Source organism: Columba livia, chromosome 5 (assembly GCF_036013475.1).
Source record: "Columba livia isolate bColLiv1 breed racing homer chromosome 5, bColLiv1.pat.W.v2, whole genome shotgun sequence".
NCBI classification, from domain to species: domain Eukaryota; kingdom Metazoa; phylum Chordata; class Aves; order Columbiformes; family Columbidae; genus Columba; species Columba livia.
In genome coordinates this window covers 49,657,865-49,685,291 of record NC_088606.1, presented here as the reverse complement: position 1 = coordinate 49,685,291, position 27,427 = coordinate 49,657,865, and the positions used below count along the sequence as shown (strand labels likewise).

The 27,427-nt window shown below is 44.9% G+C and overlaps 1 protein-coding gene and 1 non-coding gene across 12 annotated transcripts in view; one reads left to right on the top strand and one right to left on the bottom strand.

Annotated features, from left to right (window-relative positions):
• The window catches only part of LOC102094974 (USP6 N-terminal-like protein), an 82,896-nt gene extending 58,711 nt beyond the window's left edge, over positions 1-24,185 (bottom strand). For 3 of the 11 annotated variants that reach the window (XM_065065009.1, XM_065065018.1, XM_065065019.1), the window contains exon 1: positions 24,032-24,185. Coding sequence is in view for 3 of the 11 variants with exons in the window: in XM_065065006.1 (XP_064921078.1) it covers positions 24,032-24,149 (118 nt within the window). In the remaining 8 variants the exon portion in view is untranslated. Of the gene's footprint in view, positions 1-8,422; positions 8,480-24,031 lie in introns of all 11 variants that reach the window. The other 8 variants (XM_065065006.1, XM_065065017.1, XM_065065016.1 and 5 more) reach the window with 5 other exon arrangements.
• Positions 24,186-24,241: 56 nt separating this feature from the next.
• TRNAA-AGC (transfer RNA alanine (anticodon AGC)) lies at positions 24,242-24,314 on the top strand. The gene has a single exon. It is a non-coding gene; the product is annotated as a tRNA-Ala (tRNA).
• The last annotated feature ends 3,113 nt before the right edge of the window (positions 24,315-27,427 follow it).

Genomic DNA, 27,427 nt, shown 5'->3' with positions numbered 1-27,427 from the left:
TTCCTCTGGTGCAGAGCCCCAAGCAGTGAGACACAGCATGCCCTGTCTTCTCAGTGTGACACTCTGAAACAGAACCTGCAAGTGTTCAAACGGACAAGTGCAGCAACCCAAACAGAGCTCAGATGCCAGGACTAAGATCCCCAGTGAGCTGCACACAAAATTGAAACAGCATTCACAACCATCAGCCCATTACAAAAGGTATCCACACTCGCAATTAATGGGCTATAAGCTCTACAGAGGAAATGTAGGGGCAAGAGGCATCTCCATCTGCCTGGACATCCTTGCAAAATTGACTGACCACTGCAATCTCAGAGGCTGCAACAAGCAGATAGCGCTCACAAAATTACTGCACCAGGATCACCTCTCTGCACCACAGCTTTTCCACAGCAAACACTTACCAAAGCCATTAACTGGCAGATGACACTGGAAGGCTGTAAAAATGAGTATACACAAAAGGAACAGGAAGACTGTGCTGTGTCATACTGCTGAACAGATGGGGTTTTAAGCCACTTTATTCCTGCACTTGTCCCTAGGCAGCTGAAGGACCAGGGCACTGTTTCCAAGCTGTTGCTCTGTTTGACCAAGTGAACAAGTCAAACTTTGGCAAAAGCAAACCTGTCAGGGCAGCTTTGGGTGTGTTTTTCCTCCAAAACAAAAACAACTCTCATCAACAGCGGAAACATTCGTGGTAGGAAGGAAGCTGATCAGCTCCACTTCAGGGCTGCTCAGTCAGAAGATGCATAAATGCATCAAGGTTTAAGAAGCAGTTAATGGCTCACACAGAGGACATCTCCATCTCTGTTGAACCAGAAGTAGATGCAACACCAGTAATACAGAGCAGAGATCAACGATCCCTCTTCCTGTGGCAACAAAACATCCAAAACAAATCATCAGCAACAAAACTCAGGCAGAATTATCTTCTTCTAAAAGTTTTTAGCCACATCTGCCTTGATAGGGAAAATCCTAAGGACTTTATGCAGGTCATTCAACTTGTCCTCCAAGACAAAGCACCTAGTCAGCCTTCTGCCTCCATGTCAGAAATACCTTGTATGTGTAAGAGGAAGTGTTCGCTCACTGCCGTACCTACTTTCCAACCAGGCAGACCAAATCTTCCTGTTTCTCAGCACTCCTGCTGTATGTTGGTCACTGCTTCAAGCGTTCATGCACGCTATGAGCAACCAGGCACTCTCACACCAGGTTACTCACTTTTGACTTTTAAGGTATTAAAATGATAGGTTACTAAAACTTTATGAGGGTGCTCTCACCAGTTAAATAAAAGATTCTGAGTTCTATGTATGTTACAGACAGTAATGATGAGAGTGATGATTGCTATTTAAAATCTCTGTGCCAGGCACCTCTTGCTCTACAGAGGTAAAGATGAGTGACATGGCACTAGCTGCCTCGGGGGCTGGCAGGGACAGTTCACCAAAGGGGTGTGAAACTCTTTGCTATTGGAAAGACACATGCAGAAATGCGTTACGCTTCAGGGCAGACAAATCCCTTCACTGAGAAGGTTAAAACCAGGACATCCCATCAATGGGGTATGTGCATGCATGGTCCCCCAGCTGTGAGAAAATGAGAGCTGACAGCAGTGCCAATACAAGCAGTCTGCCCTCTCTCCTGTTTGCTAGGTTTACGTGCTGATAATGCAGCCCACAGGCATATCACACCTGCTGCTTACATTTGGCATTCAGCTAAAACAACCCTTCCTCTCATTTCTTCTCCCACTTCATACCAGCCAGTCTTCTTGCAACTAGGAGAGTACCCAGAAAAAAACAGCCCAAATGCTCCTATGTTTACAGGGATACATCCTTAACCCAGCATTACAAATTCTATAACAATAAAAACACTAACCTAAGCATTTCTACCTTGTGTCAGACTTTCAGATAAACCCCCACCTCAGCATGAAGATCTGGTTCCTGCACAGGGGGGCTCCTACTTTACTGCCATGGGGACACGCTTGTGCAAAAAGCCAAGCAAGTCCCTCGGTGCTGCCACACACTGGTGCTGCTCTCTGTTTTACTACACAAGCTAAAAATGGAGGTGAATGCTGGGACCAGGTTCCCTTCTTATCCATGGTACTTCTCATGACATCAAAACCACAGTGGAGAAGATAATCAGAGCTGTCCTGGAGGGGTACATCTCAACTCTTCAAAACAGAGCAAAACCTGAGACATGACTTTCCTGCATCCTAACTCAGCATCTTCCACCACTCTTCATCATCCAGCCTGCCTTTGCCTAGGATTGTGCCATAGGAACATCTGCATCACCATCATCAGACTATGAAATACCTGCTGTCTCCAAACCGCAGGTTTCTGGCCAAAGTAGAAAGCCCTAGGAGGTCTTAGATGACTTGTTTTTTCCTCTCTCACCTATATCAGTTCATCTGAATAGCAGACACTTCCTTTGTTAGTTTTGGTTTCTGTTTTGTTCAGAGTTTTGTTTGCTTTTCTGATCTGAGCTGCTCTTAACAAAAAGCCAAGCTCCAGGCTGTGGCATAACCTGTGCATTAAGCAGGCTGTCAGACTGCTCTTTTTGATCTGCAAATAATTTTTTCTCCTCAATATTTTTTCTCCTCAATTCCAGGGTACATGAATAATTCAGCCTCCAGCAAAAAGATACAGCAATTTGACATATCTCAAACCAAGCAGAGTACTTCAGTGCAGAGCTTGCAAAACACACACCCAGTTGGTGCCCTCCAGCTCTGTAGACAGAGCACACCTGGGGACAAGCTTACCAAACTGAGAAGGCTGACAGCTCCTTGTCCCTCTGTTGCAGAGGGTGTCCCAAAAATCCTCACAAGAACTCAAGAGCATCCAATAAGCATCTGTCTCCCTGCTACTTCCTTAAATTGTAATTCCAGATTTGGAAGGAAAATACGTGCAAGTGAAATTAAACCAAAGACTTGTCTCCAGTAGGGTCACACTTCCCACTAAAAAGGAGATGACTGCTGAATTTGCAGATCAAGACAGTTTACGAAGTACTCAGTAAGCACAACTACTGTGACTTTTCAAGTTCAGTCCAATATTCAGGGAAATCCTTCATTAGATATATTAATAGTTAAGTATACTATGCATGATTATGTCTACAAAGAGGGTTTTACTCAGGTAAAAACTCAAACTGCATGAATTTTTCAGGGTGTTCATATCATATCACTACATAAATAATATTTTCATGTGTGCAACTGCAACTATTAAGAAAGCACTAGGCATCTAGCTTCTAAATTATTAACACGAAGCCTGTTTTCTCATGCCTCATCCTTGCAGCTTTTGCAATCTTATTAGGGATAGCAGGACATCATTTTGTCATGGATACCAGTACAAACATGATGAGGGAGCAAGCAGAGCAGAACAGAACCTTGTAACTTTGCAGTGTGCCAACTTGAAAGGACAGAACCAAAGCGATGCTTGGTAGTATACCTATAGGAGCCATTCTAGCTATACTAGTATACCACTACCATTACCTCAAGAGCATAATTAATGCATTATGGCAAGGTTATAGTAACAGGCTCTTTAAAAAGTGTGCCAGCTGCAAACCCTATCCATATTTTGCGTGACAAAGTGCGCCAAGCCTGATACTGTGCTAAAGTAATGGCAAAACAAGATTTCCAGGCAGATGCCCAGGACAACCACTCACAAGCAGACACAGCAGCTGTTTTTTTCACAGATGCTGTGAGCTGGATACACCTTCAGGCATTTCCACACCAGACACACAAAGTACTTGACTCAAATAAAGCTTAACCCAAAGGGTTTCCATCAGGAAAGCAGGAAAGCAGGAGTCTCTTTCACAACACGCCTGCCAAAACTCTAAGACTAGAAAGCTCAAGCAAGCTGTAGAGTCCATGGATATTAATTTTGTTTTTCTCTTTTATTTTTTTTTTTTTCCAACTAACATACCAATAGCTTTGGCATCAGGCTCCTTACAGAAATGTTCTCTCTCAATGCTAACACATTTATCTGAGAGAGCTTCTTATTTGAGGTGAAGGACCAGCCAATTTAAACACAACTCATCCTACCTGGAGAGTTCTTAATATACCAGAAAGAAAAGAGACAAACAGAAACTACTGCAGCACAGAGATGACTACTACCTGTTTCATCCTGGAGGCCTAAAGGGCATCTCCAACTGCGGTGGCAGAAAGAAGGAAATGGCATTTTTAATCAGAAATAATACTCAGACAACTGTCTGAATTCAGGATTTAGGCAACTGTCAATCATAAGCCCTTCTGATTTTTTTTTTTTTTTTTTTTTTTTTTTTTAATTCACCTCTAATTCTAACCAGGTTTTTCAAGGAAGAGCATAATGAACTTCTTACCTTATACCTTTGGCATTTTTAGGTAATCATGACTATGCCTACCTAAGGGATTCTTCAGTGACATGATTAGATCCCTTATTCAATTATTCCTTCATTTAACCTACATATAAAGCCTACTGAAGGCTGTGCATCAGTATATTTGGCTGATAACTGAAAACAGAAAAAGAAAGGGCTGCTTGGAGGAACCTTAAGTGAAACGAGCTTAAAGAAGGAAAGAAAGCACACCCTTTTCTATGGAAATAAAAGTTGTTACCATGCTTGGAGTATTAACTCCAGGTCAATATAAGTAAGCACTGCATAATTTTGAAGAAAAATAACGAATGTTGCTCTGCACTTACCACCAAACTTCTCAGAGGGGCTGACACAGCGAGGCATGACTTGAAAAGAGGTTGTGGGCTCAAATAGGACACAACCTCCTCTGCTTCGAGACTAACCCATCACCAGCAGAAAGCACACATATTACAGCTGCCCTGCCACAAAATCTAAGCAAGGAAAAGCCTCTGCCCAAAAAAAACAAGACAGGTTTTAACTGTGATTAAAAGTACTAGAGTTTGCACATGAACCCAGAAGAGATGCTCTGAGAAATGTTCCTCTTGTGTGGTTTCTTTAGTTGCATTTTCACTACAGTAAAAAGGGGAGAAACTAATTAATTCAACATGCATTTGGCCTCTAGTTGCTTAATCCAAACATTTCTCTATGACCATTTAATTAGCCACATGACACGGAGGCTGTTTTGACTAGAAGACACAGCACTGGTTTCTCACATGTGGATTGTATTGCAAAATTCTGGTGTTACACTGGAAAAAAAAAAAAAAAAAAAAAGGCTAATTCAAAGGAAATGCAAACAGTGACTTGAGAAAAGGTTATTTATCTCTATATATGTCCCATTCTCCCACTCTATGTTTTTTTGGTTGGTGGGTTTGTTTTGTTTTTTCTATCTTAAGTGGCACCACAGCTGAGGAGCAAGAGTACATCCAACTCAGTTGGTCGGCTGCAACAAATACAGGGACTGTGCTGTTCAAACAGTTAACACTCAGGAAACTTATCTCCCCAGCATCAGATCAAAAGCTGCAAGCACTGCAATGTCATGTTAATTAGCTGGCAGTTGAGAAGATTTCAGTAACTTGCTGTGGGTGGCTCACATCCCATCCCCAAGCAGTTTGCTCATCACAGTCCTGCCACTGCTGGATCAGCAGGCTCCTGGTACTCAATAGGTGAGGAGATCTTGTCACCCTCAGCAAGATCAATGTTCTTTAGCAGAGAGGGGAAGAAGTCAGACACATCCTTGGAGACATCACTGCTATGCCACAAATAACATCTACTTGGGCTGATATAACCCAAAACCTTTCAGAGATATCTACTGCTCAAAGGGAGGCGGGGGGGAAATCCAAAAATGCAAATTAAGTGCACTTCTTACTTAAAAGATACTTAGTTCAAAACCAAAATCTGAGTGGAGAAATTCATTACTGCAGCTCATTTTCAATTGGGGAAGCAAACCTAAGTCTTTGCACAGCCACAAGATCACCCTTTGAACAAACCAAGAAAGGTTTGCAGATGTACGCCATAGGGTCCAGCTTTTGAGTTCAATGTAAAGAGATAAATGTCTTCAGTACAGAGCTATGTCAACCTTGGTAAACACATATGCATACAGATCCTAAGAGTAACCTATTATTTCTGAAGGGAATTGGAGGCCGGGAAATACCCATTGGGATGGAAGAGTTAAACAGATTTAACATGTGGGATGCTATGTAGAAATCAAAGTAGCAGGACTTGATATGTCATCAGAAACAGTTAAACAAAAGTCAACTCCATCAAGCTTATGAAGTCCTGCTTGAAGCTGAACTTATTGCGATCTTAACTGAAACCTGGCCAAAAACCAAGCAAAAAGCCCACAAGAATCACGCTTTCAGAAACTCAAATGTGAGTGCTACAAAAGCAGTTTTTCTGTCTGGAGCTTTGAATACAAGACCTTCTGTAACACAAAAAACCATGTTCTGCAAAGTGGCCTGAAGGACTCCAGAAGCATTTAGGAGACTGCTGTAGTCAAGTCAAAAGGGGAAAAAAAAGGCACACAAAATTGGAAGACAATGTGAACAATGCTGAGCTATTCATTCAAAAGTGAAAGCTGCTGCTGTGAGGGAAGGGGAAATGCCCTCCACAATAGCTTTGGAAAACACTGCCCAAAAACCTCAGTTTCCTGAAAAGTTCCTTTGAGAAACTGAGGATGATAGAAGTAACACAGAGGATTTACAACAGTTGCACGCTAGGAAATAAAGACCAAAAGTAAAAAGACTGTGGTCAAGCTGTTTATCCCAGCTCCCACAAGCCTGGTTTTTACCTGGTTTAATTCAGGAGTGCATTTAGCAGAAACCCGGCAGCTCATGGCACTCGCATCATGCAGGGATGCAGCCCCAGTTCTCCCCACCCTGCTCGTCCCACAGCACCCACCCAGGCATGGGACCAGCCCAGCCGCCACGCTGCTGGCACTGCACCCCCAGGTTGCCTCTGCTTAGCACTGCACTGGGTGCAGAAAACAAGGAATGAAGGATTGATTGTGGAGGGAAGGAAGCACCTTGTCAGCTGTTTGAGCCCTTTTCCACCCTTCCATGTCTCAGAAACAAGCTACACCTAGCTAGGTGAGGGCCCTCCCAGTATGGGACAACATGTACGTAGAATAAATACAGGGAGGGCACCAGACAGGAACAGCAGAAAATATCTCACTTGCCTTCCCACTACTTAAAGAAAATTTGTGTCTGCTGCTTCGTCTCCTCCTTTCACAGACTGCTCCTTTTAAAAATCCTTGCTGCAGGAGACACAGCAGGGGCATCTTTCAAGCCATCACTGCTCTTGCAGAGATAAATCACAACATATTTAAATGCAACCTGCTAAACCACTGGGAGACTGTGCTTCTCCTCAGTGTGGTACCCATGGTGCAACATGGAGGTATGCAAACACGGAAGCTAACAGCAGCAGTATCAGCATCATTGCACACCACGCATATACCAGTTCCTGTCCTCCTAAAGCAGCCTTCAGGGAGTCAGTCCTATTTCCACTCAAAGCATGGCCAGCAAGGCCCCAAAAACAACTACACTAGAAAAAGCTTTTTTTAAAAAAAATTGGTATTTCAGGAGTGAATTAATACACCTGGAAGTACAGGCCACCTCCTTGCGCTGGCATCTTTCCAGCCTACCACAGGCCCTGCCACAGCAATTTTGCAGGGTTAGAGAACATAAAGTGGATGGCAAGCCACAATTCTAGAAACCCACCAGAAACCTTCATCTGCAGGTTGCCATTTCCACCTTCTTCCTCAGCCTTGTCTTCCTGCACCCTGGCAGCCCGGTGTGGGACCCTCCAGCATCCTCTCAAGGGCGCTTAGAGAGTAAAGTCCAACCACAGCTCCATGACAGCCAGTCATGACTTAATTCTGCTTCTTCTCTACTAGCTCAAAAGCCAGGAGCGATGCAAGACCAAAGATCCTGTATAAGCCAGAAAACTGGAGTTCATGTGCACTGTACCACCCATAGCATCCTGGATCCCAACAAGGGATCCAAGCAAGAGGCCATAACTTCAGTTTCATAAATCACCAGCACACCGAACCCAAGTCTTCCAGCAACGCTATTGCTCTCCTTCCCTTGCCTTCAGTTACAATATCCCAAAGACCTAAAATACTTTTTATTATTTAACAAACTAGCAACTCTTCTGAGAGTTACTTAGGGTTAAAAAAAAAACCAAAACAAAACAAGACAAATAAACCAAACCTTATCAGATGAGACTAGCAGGACTCCAAAGCAGAGCACTGGCATTTGTCTAGAAAAAGTGGCACCATTCAGAATGTCTCAAGTAAAGACCAAAGCAAGTCTTAATGAATGCTGCACCTTTTATCTGAGAAAAACAAACAAGTGAGCTACATGGAAACTCAGAAAAAAACAAACAAACAAAAAAACAAACAAAAAAAACCCCACACCACAATCCCTTGTGAACTGATAAAAATATTAGATAGCCCCTTGCATTTCTACTTTAGAGGAAAACAAAAAAAAAAACAAAACTAAGACAAACCAAACAAAACCGAAACAAACAAATACAAAAACAAACCAAAACAGAATATCCTTACCGTTTATTTTCTTTCTAAGTCTGGGATATGTTATTTGGCAACAAATCTGTGTTTCACCTGAGGATAATGCAAAAAGGAACATAAAAAAAACAACAACAAGAATGTCAACTGAAGAGCAGCCATCTGTGACGGTGTTTTCTTCCCAAACCAAATCCAGAATGAAAAGGGTTTTCTAATGAGAACACCAAGGAAAGGGAAACTACACCACGAGTTGCAGTGGGACCTGCTGGCATAGTATGCTTCATGCAAGTATACAGGCTAAAGCCATTCCCCCTGCCCACTACCAGCAGCCATCCCAGATGTCTGTCTGTTGTTCCTGATCTTCCCTTTCAAAACCTACAGCCAAGGCTGCTGGGAAGCATGCAGTATGTAGCAAGTAATTACAGAGCAAAGCAGAACAGAAAAGCCTTAAGGGATAAGTAGCAATTTAGACAGGCACCAAATGCTGACCCCTCCATTAGGATTATATGAGATTTCTGCATGTGAAAACAAATCGAAAGGCACTTAAATTGGCACTGTCGATGCTTAGTGTTAAGCATGAATTGTGAAATGCCCAAGGAACAGATCTGCATGTTACAACTGCTCGTCTGCACTAAACAAAATTTTGAAAACAGTGATCCGAACCTTGCAAAAGTCAGCGCTGCCCTTCACTGCAGGTAATCCAATGACAGCCTTCCCACTGCTGCAACCACACATGCAGACCTCAGTTTCAGCATTCAGCCACAGATGTGACGGCTCCTTGGCTGCCAGACTACTCGGGGCTGGAGGCTGCCAGCCAAGTGAAGCTCTCAGTCTGCTCAAAACCCAGCACATTTGCAAGCCACAAAATCAGGCTAAGAGGAGATGGAGTCTTGAATGAGGCTGCTCCATCTCCATCCAGCTCCCTCCAGAGCAGCTCCTCTGCCACTGCTAGAGAGAGGGAATTGCTTTGGATATAGTTTAGATGCACCTTTCATCCAACCCATTATGACTATTCATATAGCATCCTCACCAGCAGATTACAATATATGTCCAGAAACTTTAAGCACAGTTCAACAATATCAGCAAAAATTCACTGATAGAAGTATTTTCCTACTAGAGTACTCAAAGCTTGAGCCAGACACCTTATCTTCCAAGCACTCATCCACTGGAGCAAAATTCTCTTTCACTGAAGGGTCAGAAGAAAAGCTGACCCAGGGATGCCCCAAGATTCCTGCCTGTTTTGTAACAAGCTGCTGTAAAAGGAAATTGAGCTGAATATTCACATGCTTAAGGCCATTTAAAGTATAGACTGGCTTTCCTAACATATCAGGGCTCTTCTGGCCTCTGAGGGCAAGAGACAGAGAGGAAGAGAAATACCTTTTGGGGAAAAAGCACAAAGACAGGAGTTCCCCTGTAATAATTAGCAATATAAGGGAAAAAACAAACAAACCAACTCCCAAAACAAAACAGCAACCACCTACAAACTTTCCCTAAAGAAAAGCTTCAAATTTATGAAACTTCTATATGTACAGGTCATTGGAGATATAGCAAGCACAGGGCTGACCATTACAATAACCCTGGAGCACACACAAAATATGCGGCATCCCACATGGTCAAGGGATTTGCAAATAGGTTTGCAACAAGCAAGTCCCCAGAGAACCAGGAAAAACTGAGTAGCTAAAACAATCCTAATTTGCCAGCTGATACAGCTGGTTTTTCAGCAGGAAGATAATAACATAAAACCCTTGAGAGAAAAGGGCCATTTCAGCACTTAATTTTTCCCAGTCTCCTTGGGAGGCTCAGCAGGAAATGGCAGAGACTTCCCCCACTGCATAAATTCTTCTATTCTTTAAATTAGACTAATTCCCCCTGGGAATATTACTGGTCTAGACAGTTCATAGGTGCTCTTACCTTGATTCTCACAGTGCCTCTAACTCCAGTGAATGAAAGAGCACTTAAAAGTTTCATCCCCAATTCTTTCACAAAGGTACAGCCCTGCTGCCTGCAGGCAACATATGCCCACTCAGACTGAATGCATCTAAAATCCCACTGCTACTTGGCCTCTTTCTTCTGGTTTCCAAACATTAAGAAGAAAACTGAAACTCAACATTTTCTCCTTGTTTCCTTAACCGAACCATGACAAAGCTGCTCTGCAACTGACTGCTGAGTGTGGGGTTAGGGGGAAAGAAAGATAAAGCAAACTGCAGGAGTTAACCTGCAGCAACAAACAAATCATTTATGTGCCCACATGTGGAGTCAAGCCTCCTTTGTCAGAGAAGTAAGTATCAAATGCTTTGATACGCTGTCATCCACTCCCTGGTGTCATCCTCACATGTCTGGTGTTCGCAGTGTTAACAGCTAATGGTAACAAAGACGCCTCTGTAAAAGGAGTGTGGAAGTATCAGCGGAGATGCAAGAACAAGAAGATAAGATCCCTGCACCTCTGAGGGGTAGCTGTTCATGTGAGAAGCCAGTCCGGGACCCAGAATGGTTAGGAGCAGTTGGTGAAAGCAATGAGGTGTATATATATATATATATATATACACATATATATATATACAGTTTGTCCCTGGAGCAGCAGCTGGGGAGGAGATGAGGAGTCAGCTGCAGCACTGCCTCAGGACATCCCACATACCACCATACTTGTTTCAGGGTATCTGACAACAGTACTCAAACATGGGGATAATTGTGCCTGTATCATCACAAAGGTTGACCCTTGGCGAGCCTCCAGTGGCCCCAAGTGCAGGTGTAATAGGACAGTGCACTGTGTGGATGTACTCTTCCCATGGATGCTGTAGTTAAGGTGAGTTTGCTAACTTATTGATCAGGGTTGGGCTAAAAGCTTGGCTACATCAACCACCAGACCCTGAACAGCACCTCTGATCCATACACTGTTGGTAAACCTCTGTGGCAGCCATCACGAGGAAAAACAAGCAACCCAGATTGAATTATCTATTGCAGCAAATGCAACACTTGCATTACTCATCCTTATGCTCTCACAACAGTGTCTCAAGCTATTTTTAAGTCAGCATTTAGCTTTTTTTGATAGCTAATACAGGACATTTCCTCCCCCCCTAGCCCGAGTATTTGGCGAAATTCCTTCTTCCGCAAATTGCACTGCAAATGCTGAATTTTTGCCAGTTAGACAGGGAAATAAATTAAAAAAATAAACCATGTTTCAGAAAATAGATCCCTTCCCAGTATGATGAAGTAGTGGATAATGCATGCAAGCAGACCTGCCAGGAGAACAACCTTCAGATTTGCATGAGGAACTCATCAAGCTGAATAAACAGAAAGTTGCAACTACTTGGACTCACCCCATCTTCAAAAAAACAGGGGAGGAAAGGAGAAAGGTAGGGTTGAGGTGCTGGGGTAAATCAATTTTCCACCTGTTTTGGCAGGAAGAGAAGTGCCTCCACCACCACTTTCCTGTAACCTCTATGAGCCGAGTTGCTCGAGGAAGAAGATGACATACTGCTCCCTACACAGCTATGAAAGGAGGCAAAACCCTATTATGGGGAATTCAGTGCAACTCAGGCATGTAAGAGAATGACTTGGACTTTTGCCACCTGAGTCACCAGGAGTCTGGGGCGCTGACTCAGTGATGTCTCCCTCCTACTCACACATACTTGCTACAGCTTGCTAGCAAATGGAGATACTCCTGCCTTTGCTGTTCCCCTTCTCATTACAGTTCCCCCTTTAAGAAGAGGCCTTTTACACTAGAAAATTAATTTAAGAAAAGGAAAGCACAACAAGTAGGCTAGCACAGGAAGCACAGGGACTGCTCTACTAACCAGCTCTGCTTTAAGCTCTGAAGTGGAGAGCATATCTGCTTGCATGGTGTGATAAATCCCAGAAAATACAGGGGAATTAGGTGGAAACAACTCTGCCCTGACTCCTACTCCACTAGCGCGTTTGCCTCACCACTCAAACAGTCCCAGAAGAACCGGTTTTTCAAGAAAGACTGCTTTCCATAATGAATCCATTTCACTTTTTTAGGGATCAAGAAAGCTTCATGCAGTGAGTTACAGTTTGTCCTTCTACAGTCAATTGGGCCCTTCAGGTAGGCCAAATACAAGGCCATTTTGGGATGACATCCATCAGAGATGGCCATTTGCAGAAGGTGCTTTTTTCACCCTGTATCTCTTATAGCAAGCTAAAGGCCTGAGCTGGGCATGCCAGGCCTTGTCCATTGATGCTCCCATGGTAGCATCCATCTACCCACTACTCAGACCTCTCCTGAGCAATGACAAATGGCAAAATATACCACTCCAATTCCAGTGGCTGCACACACCTCTGGTCAGCTAGGAACATAATACCAGCTAATAAAAAAGTAGCCTGCAACTATTTTTTATCCTCCTCAAATTAATGCAGGAATTGAAATTGAAGTCCAAGCGGACCTGCTGGTCCAGTGAGGGGCATCACTGAAAGTATGCTTGGCGTTTTGGTGACTACAATCACCTCAAGTAATCCATTTGCAGTGCCAAGCAATTGTAGACATCCCAGATAAGATTTTTTTTTTTTAGCAATAAATACATTAAATAACTTGGGCAAAAAGATGCATCAGGAAGCACAGCAGAGGCACTACTCCACTGCTTCTGATAGCAATCAGTGGCAGAGCAGAGCAGTAATTATCCAGGGAGGAATAAGATGTTCTTGCCATACATTGAGAAAACAACAGCAGATTTGTTCATGGTTGGATACCAACATGAAAACAGCTTCCTCCCAACCCTACTGGGGACAGTGCACAGATGCACGCTACAGGGGAGCTACTGAAGGCCAGCAAAGCAGGAGGGCGCAGTAGCAGCATGGGCAGCCACAGCCACAAGCTCGCCCAGGATTCCCCAGCTGGTGCTACAGGAATTAAAAGGCTGTGCCTACATGAGCAAGGAGTGTGGCCTCCCAGGAGTCGCTCTGCAGTGACACTGTGTTTTCCAATGCCTTTCTCAGATGATTGTCAGCAAGGCTAAATGCAAACCTTACTTTCTGCCTGCGTGTTTTCACAACACATATGGATGGACAAAACTATTCACTGCAGAGCAGTCTCTCCCACAATATCTGTTAATCCACACCCACAAGGCAAACCTTGCACACATTTAACTCTTGGACATGTATGGACCCTCTTCCCCTCACCAGGAGTATGTCAAACATACTAATTCAGAGAATTGGCTTCTCTTAAGGCACTGACCAGGAGCCAGAACACGATCCCCATTGGCATAAAGGAAATGGCAAATTCTGTAAGTGTTAGAACAGTAATTAGTGACATTAATAAGAACTGGCTGGTGAAAGGGCAGGATGCAGAGGCAACATTGCAAGAGATGGGAAGGTGTTAGATCCCTGCCCTGAACACACTCCTGCCTAGCCCTGGCACCACAGTGGAGATACCTGCCACAAGGCTGTCAGGAGACTTCTCCAAAAATCACAGAAGGAAGTCAAGGTAAAAGGCAGGACGATGAGTCCCAAACCAAGGCTGTTCATCATGGTTGGACTTGATGATCCCAAGGGTCTCTTCCAAACAAAATGATTCTTTGATTCTCTCCAGCAAAGTCTCCTCAACAGTCAATGCATTGAAGTTAATGCCTAAGTAGGAGGGCAGAAGAGGCTGACAAAGGGGACAGAAGCGGTCACCTGCGCAACTCCCCTACTCCTCTCCCTGAGATGCTGCTGAAGATCTCCTGCTCCACAGAACTTGCGCAATTTCTTCTAGTTTGCAGAGCAGACGAATCCCATCTGATGGGATGCTTCAATTTTTTGATCACTATTATCTACCATCATTATGGTTTCATAATATAAATGGTTTTATGTTTCTCACTGACTGCTTTATAAAGCTTTTGTACATTAAGTCACAGAAAAGACATCTACCAGTCCTGAGTAAAAGCTGTGACAAAAGTCGCCCTCACAGGCTGCAGAAACACCTCGCTGCAGGCATGCAAAGTGTTCACTGCATGCCAAAGAGGAAGTATCAAAAAAAGTTATTTTACTGGAAACAGTTCTAAGCAGCCAAAAGGAGACATTTTCCTGATGATATTACACAAATGAAGCAAAGCTCATAGTATCTTAATACGGTTTTACTTTTCCCATTCTGTTCATGCAGCGGTTCAGGGACAGTAACAAACAAGAACAACATCCTCAAGCACATTGTAACAGAGAGAGAATTTGGAAATGGAAGAAGGTAAGGAAACCGAGTGAGACAACTTCTACAGCCAAAGCACCGAACCAGCAGGGGGAAGGTATAGGATCAGCCTAAAAACATCTCATATATTTCCTGCCAACTGGACCGCACTAAGAACTGTGATAAAACTTACTCATGCAGCGCATTGGTTTACCTTGGACTGAGAAAAAGAGACTTGCTTGTTTTCCCTAGTCTCTGCAGATGACTCGCAGACATCAGCCATTGCCAGACAATGTTTAAAGAACTGAGAAAAACTAACCCAATTTGGCACCCAGTTTTCTCCTTGCTCATTATGGAAGGGCTGAAGGTGATTCTAAGGATGAAACAATGCTCACAACCACAGTACAGACCTTGGACTCCAGCCTCGTGCACAAATTTTCTATCACCACTGTTGCTTTATATTAGCACTCTAGCCAAAACACAAGAGTTATTTACTCCTGTTATGTATTGCCAGGAGGGTCTTGTGTTTTTCTTTTAAAGTCAGCAACTGAACACCATTCTGCAGTGGAACATCAAGGCTCTACAAAGACAGAAATAACACAGCAAATCCAACCTCACCAATAATCTTCAGTGGCAGCTTATTTATATAAGTACAGAAAGATAAATTTGTTCCTCCAGCAAGGTAGTTCATACATGGCTTATATCTAAAGGGGATGCATTAGCTTTGTAGGACTTCAACTGCTCTGGCACCAACCCACTCCTGCACGAGGGCTCAGCATGTGGGGGACAGCAGCATGGTTGCTGTGCAGACAAACTTTCCTTCCTTCCTCCTTCAGCTCCTCTTTTCTCTAACAATTTACTCAATGTGATTGCTACTATTAGACAACACTGCAGAAACGTCACCGGCAAAGTTCAAACTCCTTGAGTCCTGGTACTGCTGAACAAGGCAAAGAGAGACGCTCATAGCTCCTTTAAGTGCTGCTAGATTTAATAAATTCCATATGAAGGTAGCCTGGCCTGCCTTCCCAAAGCAACCACAGGTCTCAGACAAAGCATTTTGTCCCAGAGCAGCCAGATACACTGGAAGCACAGCTAAGTGCCAGGGCAACAAAGATGATTAAGGGAGTGGAGCACCTCCCTTATGAAGAAAGGCTGAGGGAGCTGGGTCTCTTTAGTTTGGAGAAGGGGAGACTGAGGGGGGACCTTATTAATGTTTATAAATATATTAAGGGTGAGTGCCACGAGGATGGAGCCAGGCTCTTCTTGGTGGCAAACAATGATAGGACAAGGGGTAATGGGATCAAGCTGGAACACAAGAGGTTCCACTTAAATTTGACAAAAAACTTCTTCTCAGTGAGGGTGACAGAGCACTGGAACAGGCTGCCCAGGGGGGTTGTGGAGTCTCCTTCTCTGGAGACATTCAAAACCCGCCTGGACATGTTCCTGTGCGACCTCACCTAGGCGTTCCTGCTCCAGCAGGGGGATTGGACTAGATGATCTTTTGAGGTCCCTTCCAATCCCAAACATACTGTGATACTGTGAATCAGAACCCCATTTCCTCTCTCCCCTGCTCCCCTTGCCCCATTCCCAACTTCCCTCCTCACACTGCCCAACAGCATCACTTGCCCCAGGGCTGCTCTTCCCCCAAGACACAACCATGCTTTGGGCAATGCAGAGCATGGGTAACTCCATCATGTCAGCAAAGCTTCCCAGCTGCCTTCCTGTAACTCCAAGTTGTCCAACAAAATATGCACTTCTCAGTGGCACTGCCCCAGTGACATCTATCTATCCTTGACCTTGATGTTGAAGGTGGTGTTCATTGGCAGACTGAACTAAGGCTGCACAGACATTATAACACTTTATTTCATCTAATGCAGCAAATAGAGATCCGCCTCACCTCCAAAACCAGAAAGAGCAGGATCCCCACCTAAAAAAGTACATGCCACAAAGCTGTGCTGAGTGGAGGGAGTTGATGTACTGGCACCGCAGAGGTACCATCCAAACATCCCAGCAGCAGTCTGACCAAGCGTCTTACAGAGGTGATGAAGGCAGAGCTAATCCTCTTGTTTTTCTAAGTATACACAGCATTAGTCACACAGGATCTTGATGAAGCTGTCCCAGGGCCCCTAGGCAAACTTTGCCTGTGATTGCTGCTGTGTTCACACCGAAACCACGAACTCGGCCAGCTCTTGACATGAACAGGCAAGCACAGTTAAAACTCTCACATTCAAGCCTCCTTCAAACACACTTCACAGAAATACCCAGAGCTTCTTCTCCATTTAATACAGATTTTTTTTTTCCCCACCAGAAAAAGCACAAAGCTATTAAAATTGAGTTTCCATGGCATTAGAATCAATTAAACAGCTATGCATATCCAACTGCCCCATTTTCAGTTTTTCTGATAACGGTAACCATGCAGAGCACACGTACACCCCAGAAATATCCCAAAGCATCCTTAAGAAAGTCATGGACTTTATTACAAGACTAAAGCTTCCACCTATGCAGAAACTCATTTCACCTTAAAGAAAAACAAAGAAATCACAACAGATAAATTCAGGCCAGTTTTTACAGAACAGAGTTTTTGAAGTCAGTTGCAACTAGCTGTAACCACAGAGATGATGCTAGGCAGGATACAAGAGCCATCACGTGTGACATTTATGCTAGGGTCCTTTCAGTTACCTGCATGCCACCTCCTGGCAGTGTGGACTTGGGGCAGAGCTTTGCTCCTCAGCTTGCAGGAAAAAACAGCTCATTGCACTCAAGGAGATGCAAGCAACACTGATAACAGATGGAAATAATGCCCATGCCTGGCTCAAAAGACAGCTGCCAAAGCAATCAAGCCAGCCCTTCAGCTGCACCTCTAGAGAGGTCTCATGGCCTGTGCCACAGCTCTTCTCTCTCCACTAGTTTTGCAGCACCAGGAGTCACTCTGCAACACAGCTTTGCAAGCAGACGTCTGCAGCAGGAGCAGCCCCTGGTGCACAGCCTCTTTTGCTCATTTCTTCACATAATTTCTTGAAATAAAAGAAGATGAGCTAAATTCATGCTCTATCAGCTCAAGCAGGATACCAGCTAACTCAGTATTTTAATTCCAAAGCCTGTCACTTGCAGCAGTTGGAGAATACGGACTAGCAGCACTGTTTGAGCCACGAACTGAAGACCAGGGATGTGTTTCCCAGCCATGGGCTGGAGGGGCAATCACCCCTCCTGCCCAGTCTCTCTGGGGATGGACTTCTCTGGAGATGGACCTCTCTGTCCATCCAGCTGCCCCCATGGCAGATCCAGCACCATGCAGGATGTAACTGCTTAATTCCTCAAGGACTGAACTGCTTCAACATGCCACAGGAAGAGGTCAGTGGAGGTCCAGACAGCATCCATGCCCAAGAAAGGCAGGAAAGCGGTAAGGGAAGAAAGCCCTGTAAAATCCCAACAGACAACTTGGAAAACTGTTTCGTTAGACACACAGGGGGCTGACAACAGCCCACCACTGCCAAAGAGGGGCAGAGCCCCCTTGTCTCCTTTCTGTTCCCTCCAGTCTGCACTTGAGGGAAAAGCTCTGGCTGCTATTGAGCCTCTGCCCACCACTGGACCAAGTGCTGGCATGTAAGAGGGCATGACAACAATCATTTCCATCCAGACCCTCAGACGTTAAAAGCACCATGAGAGCAATGCTGCAGGAAAGCAAGGTCCCTGAGCTCTCACTGGTCTGCAAAAGGCCAGAATAAACCAGGGCATTTACAGACTGAACATAAAAGCAACACACACATTTGCCAACTGAAGTCCACCCTTTGTCTCAATGCATGCACTGTGCATTTTTTTTTCCACAGGAATCAGATTACAGCACCCCAATTTAAGAGGCAGCTAATCACATTTTAATTCTGTCAGCTGGAGACAAGTTCAACTCCTTCAGTCGTTAAGGTCTTCTGAAGCTTATTGGTCTTCTCAACTGCATGTTATAAATCCCCCCTTGTCATTCCCAATTCAAGTTCAAATTCCACCTGCTGTATCTCATGGCATCTTTCTCTCGAAATATGGGAGACCCTGAGGAGACTCTAGCCACATATCTTCATCACACAGAGGTATCAAAACACCGCCATCAGGTTACCCCTCAAACACCCAGCTTTGAACAGAGTGAGCCTCAGAAGGTCTCCAGCCTTGAAAGCTCAGAGAGGACCAAGTCCAGCTGCTTGTGGCTTTTCAACAGGTGTCTTGTTAGAGCAAAGCACTGAGGCAACATCACTCACCAAATGTCATGCTGTTCGGGTATCTCTAGCACTGCTCAGCATCCTCAGTTCACAACCTGCAGAGCTTGCTATGGGATTTACACCATAAGCTCAAGACAGTCAGAAGGACAATGTTATCAGGCTCTATTTGCTCAGTCTCTAGACATCTAGAGCAAACAGCTTTGGAGTCCCCAGGAGGCCAACCAATGGTCCTACCAATCCTTTCTTCTAGGGAGCAGTGTGATGGGTGTCAGCCCACAGCAGCTCAGGTCGATCCTCCACAGCTGTGCTGGTACAGCTGCCAGGTCAGTTATACATCAAACCAGACGAGGATGCAGATGTGGCTTGAAAATACTTTGGTAAAGAACAAATTCTATGCCAGGCCAACAAACTGTTGTATCAAGGCAGCAAGAAGACTGTGCACCTTGGCCAGAAGAGCCATCAAGCAAGTCAGTGCTTTGCAGATGAGATACAGGTTTCTCTGTGAAACTCATGCAGCAAGTCAGGGAGCAAAGAAAACAGTGATTCTTTGAAACAATTTCAGTAACTTTATCTGGTTAGCATTGTAATAAGCAGCAATAGCACACACAACACTTCTGACCCACTTTATTACCACATAAAGGAAACTAACATATTACATCCTCCCTGATAAGTCCCGCCTGCCCATCCCCCACCTCCTCCCTGTTCAGACAACCATGCTCTCACGACCAGTTTTGACTCACTGACCTGAGGGGGAATGAAAAAGAGAAATAGTAGGCTCCCACCCTGCCAGACGCAACTGCTTGGCAGCCACCTGCAGCACAGAAAGCTTTTCTGCATAAAGCTGAATGGAGCTGGCTCCCGTATTTGACTTCCAGGATCCAAGCCACGAGGAGAGCTAAAAATACCCCAATTAACCATTCATTTTCAAGGCAAGACTCACTGATGGTACCATGAGGGTATTATACAACTACTAACAGGAAGATGTGGTCTGCAAAAAAAGATAAATCAAACTAGGAAAACAGCTGGGCAGGACAGTAACCTCTGAATTCAAGCATGGACCACAATGCTCAAAAATGTGGAGGAGCTTATGCTGGTTGCAACTGTGGTGGCTAGCTCTGATGTGCTTGCAAGCTTTCTGGTGTGATATACAGAGGGTATCATTTTTGCTCTGCATTGGTTACACACAGAGAGCTTGTTCGGGCTATAACCCATGCAAGCTGTCTCCTGAATCAGCTGGCTGCTCAGCTCTGTGTCATCCTACATGCCAGGAATTAAGCAGGAAAGTTTTATTCCTGGTAAAACAAATTGCAAAGAGACAGCTAGGCTCTGGAGCTAAGGATTTCTTAACATGGCAATTTAGCAGCAATTTTTTGTTATTGCTGCCCAGTCTTTACACTGACATCTAGACTTTAAACATTCTCTGTGGGTAATACATGGGTACATCACTCACAGCAGCACACCTGGGAGAACCAGCAAATCCTCTCCATCTGAGCACAAGTATCAGCTTTACCCTGGAATTACATTTATCTCAAGCACTAGGCTCCCATTGATGGAATTACCAGGCAGGTTGCTTCAGACTTAACGCTTGAGAGAGGCAGGCTGGGATGGCACTGCTCCAGCCTCAACCCGCAAAGCCCATACTTTCTCCATTCTCCCAACAAGCTGCTGTCCTAATGAGCCTGACCCTGAGATGAGAGCCAGGGAAACAAAAGAAACAAACCTGAACGGTCCACGGCAATCAATATCTTTCTAGGAACAGCCAGGCCTCTTGCCAGCTCTCTTCCAACCCCAACTTAGCTTTCCTGCAGCACAGAGAGGGATGGCACGTGCAGGAGCGACCTAGAGGTATGCCGAGCCAGGAAGCATGGCTGGTGCTCAAGCAGATGCTTAGGGAGGCTAATTTGCACTGGTGTCTCTGCAAGTACCTGATGCTGGGGGTGTCAAAGCAAACCCATAGCTACAGAAAGTACCTAGCCAACTCAAAAATCATGGAGCAAACACTCAGGTCTGAACAGTTATTTCAGAAATACCCACTGCTACCTAAAATGGACAGGCTATGATATCATAGCAAACCAGCCAAGATTGCTAAACTCAGCACAGGAGATTATCTTGCACATGCTAGAAAACTGCCTTCCATCACACAGCAGCTATTGCACTGCCATGCTGAGTGATTTGCAGCATGGCATGAACTGGTCCCTTAAACTACCTCTACACTACCCTATTAAATGGACAACTGGGAATGCCACTGGCTGACAAAAGCTAAAGGGGATGCAGCAAGCAACCCTATCACACAGCTCCACTGATAGCACTACAGCTTCAGCATCTCTAAGGGCTGTTCTTTGCACAGAGCAGCTGTAGGCTTGTTTGTGCAGGATTGTTTCAGTTACCTACAAAGGGACTGCTCTGTCCTTGGCAGGGAGGGAGTGCAAGGAGAAAACTGAGGTTCACCAGCACTTGAATGATGTTTGCTCCATGTATGGAGACCCAGGCACACAGCACTGCCAAAGCAAGGAAAATATAGCAAGGGGAAAGCTTATTTACAGCGTATAGATGTGCCCTTACAACAGCGTGCGCTGTGGGAGCTGAACTACTCTCTGCTGTAATTAAAATGCAAGAGACAAAAGCACAGGAATTACACCAGCATGATGGTGAAGGACTAATAAGCTTTGAGTTTCAAACTCAATCTTAACACACACCTTTCAGTGTGATTTTAATCAAAAAAACCCAAAAAAACACAAAACCAAACCCACAATATAAATACATAAATAAATAAAGTAAAATAAGATTTTTTGCTGCGAGAAAAGCTCTTGCACAACCCTGTTATTAAACCACACAAGGAGCAAATGAGGGAGATCGTGGCTGGAGCTGACAAAGCAAGGCTGAAGGCAGTCCTTTCATTCTGCCTCTGCATTTGCCCTGTCAGTTGCTCTCAGCAGCATAACGATTCAGAGTGGCAGACTGCACCATGACAGGAAAAACATAAGTAACATCCAGACAACGAAACCTCACATCTGAGAGCATCTATGCAAAATGCAACCTGAAACATTTCTTCCAGCTCCGTGGAGTCAACTTGATGTTTTGCAAAACCGAGCTGGTAAAAACACTATCGCTTACATCAAAGGTGAGATTCAACAGCAGGAGATATTCTTAAGCACCTCCCTACATTCTGCATATCAGAAAAAAAAGGAAAAAGGAAAAGGGAAAAAGGAGCCTGTGAGTAAGACAGACAACGGGGTCCTGCAGCACAGGTTAATGCAAAAGAGACAGGGGGACATCAGAAAAAGAAATAGCATATGTGCAACACTCTTCAGCTGGCACCCAGGGGAATATCTTATCTAAGAAAACTATTTTAAAAATAATTATCAAGGTAAGAAGCCATCAGAATTATGAGTCAAGCTCTGAGATAGAAATCATACAGCTGGAGAGGTGTGGCTGCCTGCTTGTTTGACTGTTGTTGGGGTTTTTTTAAAGATAAACCTGTCTTTCAGAACATGTTTGTTGGTCAATCTTGCCTCTGCTGAAAAACAAACAAAAACCCTAAACAAGCAAACAAAAGAAGGAAGCTCACAACTGTGAAAACAATAAATAACAGGCAGGACAGTTTCTGAAGAGCTGAGATCATGCTTAACAGGCCCTTTAAAGTAGGATGAAACATATTAGTATGTTAAAATGGACAGAAAAGGGGTAAATTTAGAATTCCAAGTAGTTTCAGAGAAGCTATTAAGCAAACTCTTCAAGAGGCAGAGCCCATTCACAGACTGAAACCTGTCAAGAAAATAAATAAATAATTTTATAAAATCTATTTTTCAATTATAAAGCTATTGATATATGGGAGTATTTAATCAGAAACTCACAGTCTGGAGGAGGCTAGCTCAGCAAATGCATCCAGGAAAAAAAGGTAACTTGTACATCAGAGGAAGAACTAAAGTGAATCCATTAAGAAGGGTGTAAAACTGCCCACAGAGTGATTTTGAATCCAACAGAACAATGGCTTGAACATAGCCAAGGTAGAAGTACAAAAGTACTGCAGGAAAGCAAACAGTGCAAAGCACCCAAGAACTCGATGGAACAGAAGCCTCAGCAGGTCCTGTCACTCCGATTCCTTCACTGCTCAGTGAATTGCAATAACTTCGGGACAGGCACTACTGCCTGCAGCCCTGCCAGCTCAGCCCAGGACTCTACTGCTCTCCAAACAGCAAGGTGTTAAGCTGCCACCACCAAGGTTATACAACAGAAGCAATTTTGTAATCCTCTCGCTTTAGAAACCACTGTTTGGTGCACAAGGGATGAATGACAGGTTTTTAACTAAACCCTGGATGTTGCTGCTGCTGACCACAGCTTTAAATTGAAGCATCAAGCCCATGAACAGCCACCTCTTCCTCAGCACAGCACTGGTAGAGAAGGATCCTGATGCTCTCACCCACTTTGCTACATGCACCCCGATTAATCACAGCCCCTTTTCTTGCCAAAAACAGGCAAGCAGAACCATTGCTTGAGCGAAAAGACTTTATGATTCACCATGGTGCTAGATTTCACTTTTTTCAGTGTTGTTTTTAAAGAAGGTATTGAAAGGCAATGGAGAGGGAACCAGCTGCAAGCAGCAGGTTCGCTAATTCTGGCACTTGAGATGCCACATCACCAACTGCCCTTGCCACCCACAGGGACCAAACCCGGCTGTCCCATCAGCTGCATCCCAGGCAGTGGGTATTCTGGGGGATCCCCTGGCTGCCCACTGGGCACCCAGACCATACCTGTGCCACTCTATGCATCTCCACAGAGCAGCAGGGCTGGGGAGGGCAGGGTGAAGGATCACCACCCCATGATGCTTCCAGGAAGGCAAAGCCCCCCCTAACAGCAGCCGAGGTGATCACGGGCAGCTCTTGTAGTACTTCATCCAGTGTGTGTGTGGGGGGGAAGCAGTATTTTAGTTGGGTTTGTTTTGTTTGGTTTTGTTTTTCATCAATGCATCCCCACCACGACTCAAAGGCCCACCCCAGCCCCCTGGCAGAGTCTCTGCCGGGTGCACAGCCCCATGCTCTAACTCTCCACACCTTGGCAAACAACCCTTTGCAGTCCCACCCCCCACCCCGCAAGCACACACACTTGTAGTCCTTAACCCCGCAAAATGCTTTCCCGTGCACACCAAGCCCTTTGCCGTCTTCCCAAGCTCCCCATTCTTGCAGCCCTCTGGACATGCCCCTCATCTCACGCTTTCCTATTCGGGGGCGCCCCAGACACAAAGCCCGTACACCTCAAACCTGCTCGTTTCCCGTCCCGCCCCGTCCTCCAGCCCCGATGCACCGGCCGCTCCGCGTCCCCGGCAGTCCTTACCGCGGAGCGCCGCCAGCCCCGGCCCCACCGCGCATCCTTCGGTGCTCGCCCAGCGTCCAGCTCGGCCCGCCGCGCGCCGCCGCCAAGCCCAGGCCGGCGCGCTCCCACGCAGGCGCATTGGGAGTCCCGAACAGGACGTAACTGCCGACGCTGCACGGCCGTCTTGCGAGAAGAGAATACAGCCACGCCGGCAAGGCGAATGCAGGTGGAGGGGAATTAGCTCAAATGGTAGAGCGCTCGCTTAGCATGCGAGAGGTAGCGGGATCGATGCCCGCATTCTCCACAGTTTTTATTCCGTCTTTCCTGCCAGGCCGCAGTTCGCCGTTACACCAAAGCGCCGTTGTTTGTTTTTCTTAAAAATTCCAGAAATTCGCTTTTGCTTATTTTAAATTCCTAAAGGTACATTTGCTTAACCTGTGGTTCGGGCAAGCACAGCACTCTGCTGTATGCATGGCACTGCCACAGGGCCTTCTGCTTGCTTTCTTTATAACGGTCAAGGCCAGCAAGAGGGAGCAGCACACATCTGTTTGACGCTTCCCATAGGAGCTCCCACCCCAGCCCTCACCCGCTCATCCCATCCAGGAGTCACACACTCCCAGAGATCCCATCTCCTGGGAGCTTCCAATAAAGTCAAAATTTGCCTTTGGTAAATTTGATAAAGGAATTAAAATACTGCAAGAAAGCATTGATGGATAGACCATTTAGTAAAAAAAATGACAAGATTTTTTCCCAGTCAAATTATCCAGGTGCAAAGTTCAGGCAAATATTCAAATTCTTCACATTCTGCTATTATTATACTTCAACAAGCCACAGGGAATAATCAAATCCTTTAAAGAAGAAGAGACTGGATTTTAAAAACAGAAGGTATATAACAAAAAAAACTCAACCCCATAAGAATATGTTCAGTTGGGATTTTCATCCCAGTCATAAGCTGAACTGGACACCAAAGGTGGAAAAAAATTATTCACATTTTCTCCAGTTACATGCATGAAGAAATTACCTTTCTGACAAATTTCAATGGCAAAGAGTGGAATTCAGTTTTCAAGCTGCTCACAGCCCCCACCTGAGAAAATTGCAAAACATCCCATCCCCAGACTTTTGCAGTGGGCCTGGGGTAGGCTCACCCCTCTGCACAGCATACGTGTCAGCCCTGGAGTGGTTGATGAGGGAAGAGATCTGACTGGGAGCCCACACTCTTGAATCCCAGAGAACTTCCCAGCGCGCCCATCAGATCCCCAAGCAGGACCTGGTGCACAGTGGAAAACATTGGTGGACGCCTTCCAGACTGACCAAATTCTGCAACATCCTTCCATTAAACCACACCTTCAGAAAGAAGCCTTAATATTACTGTGTCTCATTTTAAAAAGAATAAACCTGGGGAAACTCTTTTTGTCTCGATAAGTGTCATGTGCAGAGATTTTTGCAGAGTAGCACTACTCAGCTGTGGTCTTTCTGCACATCTATAACCATGCTGTACTCCAGGTTGAGGTCCTGTCTGTTTTACTATTTAACTCCTGCAGGTCTTTAAAAGCCCTTCTAACCCCACTGCCCTTCTTTATAGGCAGCATGAATGTTTAAATAAGACAATTCCCAACTAATTCCCCATAGGCAAAAGAAGAACTGGGTCGAAGAGAGGGTGCACTGGCTTTTCAGAGTGATTATTTGGCACAAAGAACCATGAATTCTCATGGATAGTCTCACAGAGACTAGAGAGAGATGTCTCCACCAGTGGTGGACACCTGCAGAGAAAAGTCCCATCAGAGTTCCAGACCCGAGCGGACGGAGGAAGAAATGCGGCCGACCCAATATGAGTGATAAGCATACCTCAACTTTATTGATGCACTAAGCTGATTTATATAAGACTTACAATAATTATGCATACTCGTCACCTATTAATTGGATAGTATACAGTAATTATGCCTACTCGTCTTCTATTAATTGGATAGTATACAATAATTATGCCTACTCGTCTTCTATTGATTGGATAGTATACATAATGAGCTCAACCTTCTTGTGGTTTCTCTGGAATGCAACCTTCTCACCCTGCTAGAGATAATTCCCCAGCTTTTTTATCTAAACGCTCAGCTGAACCAGAGAGCAACCGCTCAGTACTTTTCCACTATGCTACACCAAACTCATGCTAACTGAGGCCTACTCATGCTAACTTAGAACAGAATTCTCCTGATACAACGGATCAATAGAGCCATGCCCCTTCTCTATTAGCCATGTCCCAACAGACACCTACCAGTCCTTTCCAGAAAATGGCAATGGTAAGTTGGGGGGTGGGGCGTGGTTAGCTTGAAGATTTCATTCTTGCCTTTTAAAGCTGTCTTACACTCAGGCTTCTGAGTCCCAGACAATCTTATGAAATAACCAGCTGCTGCTACAATGGTCTTCAAAGCTTCAACAAACAATTATAGTCTTCCTATGCAGCAGGATTTAACAGGAAAGTGAAATCCATCGCAGTCTCCTATTTAATCAGCTGCTACACAGCTGGCATGAAGACACTCTAGTGTGAAATACATTGGTCTCTGTGGTTCTGTCCTCTCGCTTTCCCCTCTAGCTTTGGTCTCATGTCAGCCCTCAGCCCCTGCAATACCTTGGTGACCACGGGCAACCTCAGGATGGTGGACTCTGGTCAAACTGATGCTTCATCGCCCTCTGCAGACTGGCAGGCAACCATTGCTACGGGTTGAGGCAGAAGACGCAGAAGAAAAGCAGGGTTGAGCGAAAAATTCCCGTGGCCATACTTTTCTGCAGGTCAATGCGGTGCAGTGGCTAATGAACATGTCTGCAAAGCCTCATTTTCTTGGTGCCCCATTTGACTGGACCCACAGTGAAAAACTGAATACACAGTGATTACACATTAGGCATATGCTCACAACACTGTTTCATTATAATGATCCCCATACCTCAAAAAAACAAAACCAGCATGAAATGAAGATAACAGCTTTTCTTTTAGAAGAACAAGATGACCACATCAGAACAGCTAAAAATTCCTCCCTAATGGCTTTCTTGTGGGAATCTACAGTGAGCTGCCACAATATGGAACATCGATATGTGTGCATGCACACATGCAAGTCGGGTGAGCATTTGCCTCTATTTGCTGAGGAGCCCAGCACTCCCAGCTATGTGCTACCAGCATCTGTTTATTGACCTCCCTTTTTTTGTGCTCCCAAGGCATCAGCTAAACCACAGTGTTGGGTTCTCCACTCTGTCTCCCCAAGACGATTTGCTCCCCAGTGCTTTATCAGCCCACCAGCTCTTAAGGAATGAGCCAAGTTTTGCATTTTCTCCCCTACAAAGCCTTACTTCAAGTTGCACACAAGCTCAAGGAACAAATGGCTTCCAGCAATGGATCAAGTAGGACTTAGAACAAGGCTTCCAGTGCAACAA